The 12,888-nt window shown below is 37.3% G+C and overlaps 1 protein-coding gene across 9 annotated transcripts in view; it reads right to left on the reverse strand.

Annotated features, from left to right (window-relative positions):
* The window catches only part of LOC134532619 (membralin), a 61,470-nt gene extending 54,081 nt beyond the window's left edge, over positions 1-7,389 (reverse strand). For 2 of the 9 annotated variants that reach the window (XM_063369203.1, XM_063369202.1), the window contains exons 1-3: positions 6,202-6,409; positions 991-1,411; positions 412-641 (exon numbers count right to left, since the gene is read on the reverse strand). In XM_063369203.1, coding sequence (XP_063225273.1) covers positions 412-641; positions 991-1,257 — 497 coding nt within the window. In that variant the 5' untranslated portion in view covers positions 1,258-1,411; positions 6,202-6,409. The other 7 variants (XM_063369209.1, XM_063369206.1, XM_063369204.1 and 4 more) reach the window with 7 other exon arrangements.
* Positions 7,390-12,888: the final 5,499 nt, after the last annotated feature.

Consider the following 12,888-nt stretch of genomic DNA (forward strand, 5'->3'; position numbering starts at 1 on the left):
ATTTAGTGATCATTGAAATAACTACCGTGACAGTTAATTCCAGTCCAAACGATCAGTACACTGATCACCACAACTGATTGTGCTTGTATGCACAGTGTCGATTTTTATTTGGATTACTTTAATCTGCTTTGAATGAAGAACAATTCTCTTCTCTTTAGAGCATTATATTGCAAACTGATTTGATCTTTTGTAATAACCACATTGAAGATGGATCTAACCAGTGGATCATTGCAAACACACTTTTGCACAAACGTGTATTTCCTCCCGAGTGTGGCATTCCACAAGAACAGATGTGTGTTTTCATCTACTGAAATAAGAAAAAAAGTAAAGTTCCTTAAAAGTTAGTACCCACATAATGTGAGCCAGTACAGGGATGTTTGTCGACTGTCGGGGGAACTGGATGGTGCGTACCCGTCGGTGGAGAGCAGCCCCAGCACGCTGCTCAGGTCGCCCATGTGCCGCAGCTTCTCCTCCTTAGCGTACGACTTCTCGATGCTGTAGTCCTCTGGTCCGTTGCGCAAGATCTCCACCCGCAGGATCCCGTCGCGCGGCCAGTCGTCCTTGATGTGCTCCAGGCAGTTGGTGGGCGTGCGCGAAAACACCACATGGATGTACGCCAGCACGAAGAAGGCCGTTATCGCCTGGAACGCACATTCACGCTAACGGTCCACACTGCAGACACCACAGATACCGCACTTGGCATTCAAGGAATGAGACTCAACGCCAACTTTGATTATTTCATTCTAATTTGAAATGGAAGTGTTATTAGAATTGATAATTTGAGGGCATCATACCAGAAGGGCGTATCTCGACTTTGCAAAAAGTGTTGATACGCCCTTCTGGTATGATGCCCTCGAATGTAGTTAACTTGTCCTTCACAAACACAAACAAATAATGCAATGAGCAACAGCGCTGAAGGAAAACAAATAAAAGTGAACAAAGCGCTGGTAGCACAACAGCTGTGCGAAGTGCGGGGGAACGCACGCCTACCTTGAGGAGCACCACGAACTCCAGGACTCGCCTGACAGGGCGCGGGAAGATCCGGGCGTAGGTGAGCGCGGCCTTGAAGAAGAGGGCGTGGAACAGGCGGTCGCGGACGATGATGAGCGGGTTCTGGTTGTTGTTGTTGCGCGTGCGGTTGTTGTTGTTGGCGTTGTTGTTGGCGCCGGCCAGGTTCTCCAGCACCGGGAGGGGCACCGCGGGGTCGGTGGCCGGCCCGGCTCCGTCCTCCGAGGTCGCCTCATTGTCACGGGGCATCCTCCACGATGCGCGCCACTCGCTCAGCCTACGTGAAGCGACTTCCACTCATCAACCAACGGGACAGTCACCAGCGTGTAATCCAGCCAGATGAGGCCAATTGTAAACACCATCAAACAGACGCACAAGTGTCTCATTTCCCCAAATCAGTGACCTGCAAAAAAGAGGAGACATTTTGGTTCATACATTTCCAAATGCTACTCTTACTGCTGGCTTTTCTATTGATTTTTAGATCTGGATTATAATGTTTCTGTATTTTTGCTAAGTGTTTTTCATTTGTTTGTGTCATTCCATTCTTTATTATTTTTACCCTTGTTTTCAATGGTAAAGGTTTATTTAATTTAATTATTAAGTTTACTACATATCTATAAAAGGAATGCTAATGAACAATGAAGTTTAAATTAAGAGAACCACAACATTGTCATGAGGCTACAAGCAGCATGTAACCAGGTCTAATTACGAAAGTCACGGCCCATCAAAGCATTAGCTTTGCTATGTTTGACGCAGTGATAGGCATATTTGTATTCATAAATCAAATACAAATTTATTCACTAAGATTATTCTCTATAAATATGACTATATTAGTATTTACATACATGAAGATGAATTATTCATATTTGCATATGTTAAACCAAATAATTTTGTATTTATGAATATTCATACTTGCATATTCATATTCTCAACTATATACAACTACTCAAATTCCTGTATTGGTTTTCGCATAGATATATTCACCTATCAATTAATACACAAAATTACCACCTTCATTAGTATTCAAGTTGTTTTACCCAGATGTAACTCACAATTTTGGGTACTTCCCAATGTCCCTGAGGAAATCTTATGATCCACATCCCTCCAAAAACCATACCTACCCTTCAAATTTAAAAAAAAAAAAATTATAGACATCAACCAACTGAAAATAACATATTGACAAACTTGTATACTTAGCACACACAAAAATTATTGCCTCAAAAATTTAATTTGAATCAGTCTCTTAAAATTATATATAAACACAAGATAATAAAGTATAATCTTGTATTTCCAAAAAAAAAAAAAAAAAAATACAATGAAACTAACTAATGCTGCACTTATAGAATACCAAAGAAAAATTATAACATGTGTTATGCTACTTTTTTAAGAAAGAAATGGCATGAATTCTTTCATATAAGACAATAAAAATTATAGGACTATATCTTTTTAATAAAAACTGAAAATCAAAAACAAGAACTAGAAAAATAAACAAGAGATAACAGCATAAGCATCATTTTTCCTTTATAAAAAACTAATAGTTTGATTTAATATTCTTACACTATAATAAATAAATAATATTATACTTATTTTTATTCATTACAAATATCTATTCTATACCTACTTCAGAAAAACATAAAGCAGTGGAACAAACACTCACATGCATTGTGGGAAAGGTTGCGGAACTGGAAACATTTTTGCTTATTCCTCACCCTTTTACAGGCATTTTTTTGGAAACACTTAATTTAAATTAAAGTAAATAACAATTAGTTAAAACTCTTTAAAATAATACTCAGTAAAATCCTATTACATATTTGCAATTGCTTTTTCAACAGAAGCATTACGGTTCCATTTATTTCCAAACATACCATCATAACATATTAGAAAATATTACTTTGGTATACTATCCGTACAACATAAGGTAAAAACTAGTGCCACATTAAACAGTAAAATTGTTTTACTTTTTTTCCATTTAAAATTAAGAGTTTTTTAATTCCCTATCACGTATTTCTATATTTTTGAACAGACTGATTCAATTCAAATTCAATTATTTTGTTTGTGCTTCACATTGTGTTTATTGTTACTTAAATTATCAAAATGTTTTAGGTTTAATTGACTAAAGCTCTTTATTCAATTTAAATTTTAAGGGTGTATTTAAGGAGAGGGGTGGACCGGTGGAATGTGGACCATATCTTTTCCTCTCCACGATGATTGAACTACCCAAAACTGTGGTCAAGAACTCAGAAAAACAGTGTCAATATTAATAGATATGGTAAATTCACCTATTTACTGATAAGATGAATACAAATACATGAATACAAATCGAGGAATTAAATATTTGCATATATTTGCAAATACAAATATTTAATTTGTGTGATTGTATTCACTAATATGCAAATATGAGTATTTGTATGAATATGCAAGCATATTCATATTCACACCTATAAATACAAATGTTTGTGATATAAAAAAACTATTTTGACGAATACATTGGTATTTCATGAATACAAATAAGCCCATCACCAGTCTGAAGTCAAGCAGAGTCAAAGTTTTATAATAGAGAGTAAAATAGAGTTTTAAAATAGAGTAGAGAGATAACATCATGAGTCAAATAAAATTCAAAAAACAGATTAAAAACAAATTTAAGTTCTATGATTATCCATCCTATGTTTTACTGGTAGGTAAGCATGAATCGCAGATTGACTAACTGTCCACCTGAGAGCCTGTTTTATGACGCTGCCTCATTTTTCATTCCTTCATGTTAGGTACATAAAGATAAAAAGTCTGTTCAAATTTGTATCTAATAAATCAATCTTTCTTCAGACCAGAAAAAAAAATGATATTACTACTTAACAATAAGGGAATGGGTAAATATGTACAGTCGCGGTAGATGCCAAAAAAAATTCTAAAAATCCGAAAACACTTTTATTCTGTGCTCTTTCACTTCCTCTTTTCAAATCAACCGGCGGAGATAAGAAATTCCAACTACTTTCGGAGATATCAAATTTTTTAATTTTCATCACAATACCTGCGTATTCATGCGGAAAAAAATGCTAACAATCCGAAAATACTTTTATTCTATGCTATTTCACTTCCTCTTTTCAAATCAACCGGCGGAGATAAGAAATTCCAAATACTTTATGAGATATCGAATTTTTTAATTTAGCAATACAACGCCCGTTTAACCCTTCGAACGTCGCCATTTTATATTTTGACGTGTGTTAGTGAATGCGTAATAAATAAAATGGTCGATTAGGTCAGGTCAGTTACATTATAAATACTTTCAAACTAAGCGGACATTAAAAATAATGTGAATTTAATTTAATGGTTCTTTAGTTTTAAATTATTTATAATGTAACTGACCTGACCTAACAAAACCCGGACAAATAATAAACATTAACAACTCACGTAATTTTTTTTTACTTATTACTTGCGCAACAATATCCAAATAAAAAAATAATACTTTAAAATTAGAAACGTTAAAAACTCACCTAAGTTGGAGGCGGGTACATTTCCTTTGCCAATATAAGGAAATGATGTAGTCGTTCACGGAAGAAGTTGACCGATTAATTAAACATCGTATTGAACAATAAATGAATAAATAATCACGTATTGGTTCATTTGAATACTGACCAATCACGGAATAATCACCTTTTGGTTCATTTGAATACTGGCCAATCACGGAACAGTCACGTGACAAAATTGTCCAATAAGAAATATGATACTCGTAAACAAGAAACCTTATTATCTATGACAAGAAACAATGGTGATCGCTGCATACTACGCAGGTATTGTGATGAAAATTAAAAAATTTAATATCTCCTAAAGTATTTGGAATTTCTTACCTCCGCCGGTTGATTTGAAAAGAGGAAGTGAAAGGGCACAGAATAAAAGTATTTTCAGATTTTTAGCATTTTTTTTTGGCATCTAACGCGACTCTACATATGATGAAATTTAAAAATTTGATATCTCCTAAAGTATTTGGAATTTCTTACCTCCGCCGGTTTATTTGAAAAGAGGAAGTGAAAGGGCACAGAATAAAAGTATTTTCAGATTTTTAGCATTTTTTTTGGCATCTACCGCGACTGTACATATTTACCAGGGAATGACTGTATTATTCAATATGAACACTAAAAATTAATCATATCTGTTTAAGATAATTTATTTTAAAATAACTTTACCAATAAGTTTATAGGTAGTAACACTTTTCCTTTTGGTAAAAGCATTTATAAGCTAATACATTTTCAACTACATATCTAACATGTGTGTCGTTGACTATAAGTTTCCTTTCAAAGCTTTCTCAAGAACTCGACCAAAAGTATATTATCTTTACTATCTTTTGTTTTATGGTAGTATGATTATGTAAAATTACTTTATATTAAAAATAAAAACCAAAATATAACCTGAAGTTGAATGTATTTATAATTTCTAATAATTTCAACTAAATTATATTTGTTTTCAAAATATTTTATCTTTCATATCACTTACTGAAATAACAATGACTGTACTGTATGTGCTACAGTTCTACTTAACATAAATTAAAATTATTTTGTATAAATAACTGCAGTTGTTGTCTAATTATTAAATAACACATTGCAGACTTTAATAGTTCCAAAATATAACATGCAAACAAATTTCTTTAGATGTCAGCAAAATTAAAAACTTTTTTAAATGTAAGTACGATGTTAAAAACTAACATTTAAGAATCAATAAAATTTAACTTCCAAATTTATATTTCTAACATAAAGCACTTCACACATAGCTTTCAACCAAAAATATACTGTTAACTAATTCAACATAGAATACAAAATCATTTAAAACATATGCACACTTTGTAAACAATAACATACACTATAAGGGTAATAGCTAAATATTTTGTATCCAGATGTTGTTCAAATTAAAATATTAAAATAAAGAAAGGAATTGGATGTGTTTTTGATACAAAATTGTAAATATATACCAAGTTGTAAACTAGTTACAAAATTCAAGTTTAAAAATAGTATTTCCAGATGTTTCCCACTGTTGCCCCACATTTAAAATGAGTTAAATCAGTTGAGAACTAAAACAAACTCAGCTGTCACTATATACATTAAACATTTCTGATAGGGTAACTGCCTGAAAACATTATTATTTGTAGTGCAGACTAAATGTTCTATTATTAATAACAAACAGAAACCAAAATGTGACACTCGGAACCTGTCATTTGTAAACACACGACATTTTTACCAACAACATTCGCTATCCCCAAAAACACTACGTTAGATATAATTGAAAGGTTTTTTTTTTTTTTTCTCACTGCTACATGAACTAGAAAGTAACTTGTCGATTTAAGATATTATTTCTGTACAATCACGCAAAAGAAACATTATGACAGTCATCTGTTAACAGAACAAAATACAATGACACTTTTTTGCCTTTCACCCATTTGGCCATATATTATAATATGCAGCCATAAGAAAAACCGAATGCCAGCTGGTAAATAAAAATATATATATTTGTAAAAACAAAATAAGTAGTCAGAAATAAAAATTTTGCCAGGTTTAAATATTGTAAATAATTAAAATATTCTTCAGAAAATACTGTGGATAACTGAAAAAACATTTCCTAAAAACAATGTGCACACTAACTCCCGGGTGCTACACTCTTCAGACTGTAGCCTAAGCTTCACAATGGGAGAATATTAGGGCTACTCGACCTCTGCATAAATTATTAATTGATAAACTTAGGATTAAGCTTCCTCCCAGTGACAAGGATTCCCCCCAACTCATCCAATTTCTGAAGCCCCTCCCTCAAGACCTTTCCTCCTCTCACATCCAGCATCCCTCCTTTAATTACATTCCACTCCTGCCCAATCCTTAACAGGAATACTTGCCTTCCTCTTTATGTTCTTCTTCACTCTCTCTGAACCTTACACACATGAACCCTCTACCCTCTATACGCCCCTTTGTTCAACCTGTCTCACAGCAACCCCCAGACCCCTCCCTGCATGACACTCTAAAAACACTTCACCAATCTCTCTACTTTCCTCCTTCTATATAGTGTGTCTCACCCCAGCTCCTTAATTATCACAAATGGCATATGTATCTCACCCTTTGCCCCTTCCCTCCTTCTCCACATAACCATCGCCCATGTGGTTACTCTGTGTTGCATCCTTTCCAGTTCCTTAATTTTTATCCCTAGGTATGGATCCCAAATTGCCACTGCATATTCAAACATTAGCCTTACCAACATTGAATATGCCTTCTCCTTTACTCTCCATCTTGTCGCGGCCTCGTCTCTGGTGAAGATGTGGAGACGGGGTGGACGTCGCTCGGTCGTTCAGTTGTTGTGTTGTTTGCCCGGCGCCAGCTCTTGGGTAGAGCAGCCTTACACTCTGAGGCGGGAGTGGACCGTTCGGCCCAGTGCAGCTGACCGAGGACGTGCTGACAAGGAGTAGCTAGCAGGAAGATTGGGTGTAGAAGAGAGGATGCCCGCGGTCTCACGAAGAGTCGCTAGCGGATGGGTGGGCAGAGAGAGGTAGAATGAGAGAGAGAGAGAAGGAAGCCCGCGGTCTCACTAAGAGTCGCTAGCAGAGGATTGCCCGCGGTCTCACAACGAGTCGCTAGCGGATAGGTGCGAGAGAATGAGAGAGAGAAGGAGAGAGAGAAGGAAAGCCCGCGGTCTCACGAAGAGTCGCTAGCTGAGGAAAGGAAGATGAGGAATTCAAGCCAATGATACCACTTTTGACTGAGGTAATATTTATTCTCCCAGATTGGCTGGGAGAGAGGAAAGCTCACAATAATAACTATTCTCCCAGATTGGCTGGAAGATGAGAGCTTTTTTTTTTTTCTTTTTTTTTTAAATGGGGGACCCCCCCGGGGGGTCCACCCTGCCAAAAAATAGCATCCTTTATTAGGATCACTAGGTAAGTACATGTACATGGAGGGAAAAATCTGAACATAATAAACAGTAAAACAAAACATATTTACAATACTTTACATAGCACTGGGCCCCTTCCAACAAAGAGTCCTTGGGGGCTGGTAGTGATGCGTGGCATTCTATTGTTGGTTGGTGGTGCTGGGGATGAAGGGCTGTAGGTGAGGCCGGGCCCGTTTGGCTCGGGTCTGGCCTGAAGAATGGCGGCCGGGTCATATGGTCAGCGGTACGAGTGGGGGTGGGCAGTGGTGTTGATGGTTTGTCCCGCAGTGCATTACCGTAAGAGGTGCGGGCCACCGATGTTACCCGTCGGCCCCCCTGGCATCGGCGGCGGCATCTTCGTCTGCAGCCTCACCCAGGAGGAGGTGGGCAGTGGTGAAGAGGGGGCGTCTGGGATGTGGGGTGATAGGGGGTGGTTCGGCGAGAAGTCGGATGAGAGGGTTGAGGTTGGTTGAGCATTTGTGCAGGAATTTCTGTGTGATGTGGGAGATGCTGTGGTGAAGGTGGGGAAGGCCGGTTTGATCGAGGAGGTGTTGGCGGAGGGTGGCGCGTGGGAGGCCAAGGATGAGGCGTGTGCCGAGGAAGAATGAGCGGGTGATCGGGCGGAGGTTGAAGAGGGAGGAGTGTGCCCAGGTCGGGCATGCGTAGGTGAGATGAGAAATGACGTGGGAGCGGTAGACTGTGATGCGGTTGGAGAGTGATGTGCCGGATGTGGGACGGAGGACGTGTGCCAGTTGCCCCATGACAGCTCGGGTTTTCGTTCTGATGGAGTCGAGGTGCGGTAGGAAGGTGAAGTTGGAGTCAAGGGTTACCCCGAGGTAGCGGGTGGTGGGGGACCAGGGGATGACGTGATTGCGGAGTTTAGGTGGGTGGTCTCGTTTGGGGTGGTATCAGGAGAAGAGGATGGTGGAGGTTTTGGTTGGGTTTAGGGCGATGCCGTGTGCGATGAATTGGGTCTGGAGGGAGTTCAGGCCGCGGCTCAGACGGTCGCCGAGCATCTGCTCCGAGACTGAGGAGGCCAGTATGCAGGTGTCATCTGCATACTGGACTAGGTAGGTGCCTGGTGGGGGGGTGAGGTCGGCAATGTACAAAGGTGGTTTTCTCCCAGATTGGCTGGGAGAGGAAAACAGTCTAGGGTTGTTAGCCCGCACAATTTATACACGTTTCGTCTACAATCATTTGTGTTAAAGTTTTACATATTTCTATCTCTTTTGATCTTTTGCATTTTACAATATTATTTACACATCTACAAAACATACTTACAATATACCCTTAATAATCTACATAAATATTTACAATAATAACATATATAAAATAACTATAATACATTGTCTCTTTATATTTACAACTGCCATCTGGTGACGAGTGGGGGCACTACCAGGGCCATGGCTGGAGTGTTGCGCCGCGGACAGGATTGTGACCCGGGATTTTTGTTTAATAAAGAGGAGGTACGACGTCAATCTTGTCCCATCCAGAATCTTAGCAATCAGCTCCAGCCTTCTCTACCCCTTCTTTGCCACCTAAAGCACTTGGTTCCCCAACCTATGTCATTATGTAGGGTTACTCTCAGGTACTTGTATTCACCTATCTCTTGAATCTCTTGCCCCTTCCAACTATATATTAACTTAACATTTCTTTTCCTTGTGAATCTGACCACCTTCATTTTGTTGATATTTATCCCCATTCCATTTGCCAAAGTTTCAGCTTCTCCAAGTCTTCCTGCAGGTGTGCTGCTTACCCCACAGTTTCATAGATCACACAGTCATCAGCGAACAGTCTCATTTAGATATCCAATTCCTCCCCAACATCGTTCATCACTATTAGGAACAGCAGGAGCCCAATAACACTCTCCTGCTGTACATCTGATGTCTCATCCCCCTCTTATGATCTTTACATTCCCACCTTAACCTGCTGTTTCCTATCCCTCAGGTAGTCCCCTTCCAATTCATCACCCTACTGTCCTCTATCAGATTATCAACTTTCTCTATCACCTTCTTGTGTGCCACCCTATTGTACACCTTCTCAAAATCAATCTGCCTGTTTTCCCTCATCCACTACCTCCACTAAGTCCTCCATCAGTCCAGCCATCTGCATCTCGCGTCAATATAAATACTCCTACAATTTATTGTAGTTACCTTCACATTGTTCTATTTCCTCTTCGTGTTCCTTTTTCAACCACTACTTGTTCCTTTCTCATGTAATCTTTCCTTCACCATTTTGCGGAGTCTGGCGACAATTTGGATGAAGGTTTGATTTGTGTATACCTAGCAGGGGCTTTTGCAGTGGGAGCAGGAAGGGGGAAATTCTTCCCTCCCCCCCCCCCCCCCCCCCCCCCCCCGTGAACATAAAGATTCTGAGAATGCAAAAAAATGGAATGCTGTTTATTAATACCAACACTTTTAAATTTATCAGAGAATATATTGGAAATTTTTTTGTATAAATGAGAAATGACTTATGCCTTTTTCAATGAATTTATCAATTAATATAAAGTAAGGGCGCAGTTACACGGGACCCTGAACTACTTCAGGTGAACATGTTTAAGTAAACACGTTTACAAACGCGAAAGTGTACGGTTACTAGAGCTGTAGCAAACCGTATGTATTCGTTACTGAGTAACGGGTGCGGCATCTAGTAACGAGTAACGAAACGTTACACACGAATGCATTTCGTTACTCGCATCTTTCGTATGTATTCGTATGTATGTATTCGTTACAAAGAACGATGTTTGTTTATTAATAAAAGTATAATTTGGAAATTCGTCGTCCAAGTTTTTTACTGTTTATTAAAGGTATTGTGTGTGTAGACAAAGTTTTAGATTCGAACAGAAACAACGTAAGAAAGTATGTTTTACAAATTATAAATATGTATGTTTTTGTTTTTTATAATCGCGTATTTTCACGTTTTATGTTCTTATCTTAAAATATATATTATAATAAAGCCGCTCTTATGAGAGTTAATTGTTTCTTGGTTATCAAAAGCTGTTAATTATCAAATATTTTTAATTGTTTATATTCGATTTATTTTTATTTACGCGACGTCATACTGTACGCGTACGAAATACGACTCGATTCGATGCTGTTACATAACATAGCATGTGCCATGTCATGCGGTATCAGAAGTAACGAGTAACGATACGAAAGTAACGAGTACTAATTGTTATAGTAACGAATACATACGGGTACACATTTTTTCGTTACTTTCACACCTCTAACGGTTACACGGTAGTTGCTGAAAAGTGTGTTCAGCTCTAAAACCGATTGTCTACTGTCAACGAATGTCTGTTGTTGATCTCTATTTTGTATCCAGAAAACGCGGGATTTTCACACTTGTTTATACAGTATTATCAGCAGAAATTGAATGTGTTTTCATATTGCTCAACACTTTTTTACAAATCGGGAATTCAAACAACATGCACAGTAAAACAATTTAAACTTATTTTTTATTATTGTTTGAGCGAGAGTGTTAAGTTTTAAGATAATTAAGGCCAGGATCAATTTTAAAAAAGTATATAATTACCTTTTGATATTTTTTTTTTGCATTCGGTAAAATATTGCTCTAACTTGTGCCAGGAACACTTTCCATCTTGAATTTCTGGAAAGAACTGTTTATATTCTAAACAGCCAATCAGAGGCTAATGTAGAAGATATGTCGATCTGAACTACTTTGCCAACCTGTTTAAGTTAAATGAGAAATGGCCTCGAACGAAACATGTTCAGACTGTGTGTAACCGCACTCAACAGCTGAACATGTTCACCTGAAGTAGTTCAGACTCCCGTGTAACCGCGCCCTTAGAAACACTGCCTGGCAACTTCACTGTATGCTGTATATTATTGAATATATCTGTAATGGGAATTTTATCCTTTTTCCAAATAAATTTCTCAATATGAAGTTGGTGATACTGTTTCGCAGTGTCCGAAATAATTTTCACGCTGTAAAAGTAAACAAGCAGCAGTTATTGTAGTAGTGGGTGTTGTTTCAATTAACCTTTTTTTGGAAGTTATTTGATGCAAGGATTACTGAAGCTTTCTTTAAATACGAAATTACAACATTGATTATACAAGTCTCTTTCCTAGGTTCTAATATTCTCGGTAGCACGGCGGCAGAGCACGCGGTTCTGAAATTTAAAGGGCAATTTTTGACTTGGTTTAAACCTCGTCACTGGATAATTTTCATTTATGTATTATTTAAAATGCTAGATTATAAAAATTTTGCTTTAAGTAAATACATATTAATGCATTTTCTTTGTGTAGGTTTATCTATTATTAAATACATAGTCCACTGGATGGATTTCATTATTCCATTTTCATTCATTTTACAGGAGTCACAAAAAATGTTTTATAGCCACATATCATTGTTTAGATTTCTAATTAAATTTAATTGGGAAGGAGAAAGGTCTCCAAGCATTTAAGACATACTTTGTTATGTAGTATTTTTAGGTTATCTATATTTTGTAATTCTCCTGTTTCGAAGCAATCCAAGTATATATATTTTTTTTTTCGTTGTGAATAAGTTTGAATTACTGTCAATTAATTTTCCCAAGGCCTTTTCAATGCACCACGTATGGCATTCTACCTGATCTGGATTTAAATTTTATAGGTTAATAATTTTGAATATGTTTATCATGTTGGTACCAATATGTTTATTCTATTATATTTGATATTCTATGTCCGGTTTCCAAAAGCAGGGTTTTGTCAATATTGTTCTATGTCCTATGAAATAAGTGTCAGACGTAGAGGTGGGTTGTTACAGCAATTTTCGGTATCTGTTAGGGATGTGCATGCTGAAAATACATCGATGTTTTTTTCGATGTGATGCATCGTAAAGTGGCATCGATGTTTTCCGATGTATCTAACAAAAACATTGATGTTTTTGATGCATCGTAAAGAAACATTGGCATAAATAAGTTATATATTTATAAACTATCTAGTAAACATTTTGCTAAGACATATTAAAATCTTCAGGAAATTT

This window comes from Bacillus rossius, chromosome 6 (genome assembly GCF_032445375.1).
Source record: "Bacillus rossius redtenbacheri isolate Brsri chromosome 6, Brsri_v3, whole genome shotgun sequence".
NCBI classification, from domain to species: Eukaryota; Metazoa; Arthropoda; class Insecta; order Phasmatodea; family Bacillidae; genus Bacillus; species Bacillus rossius.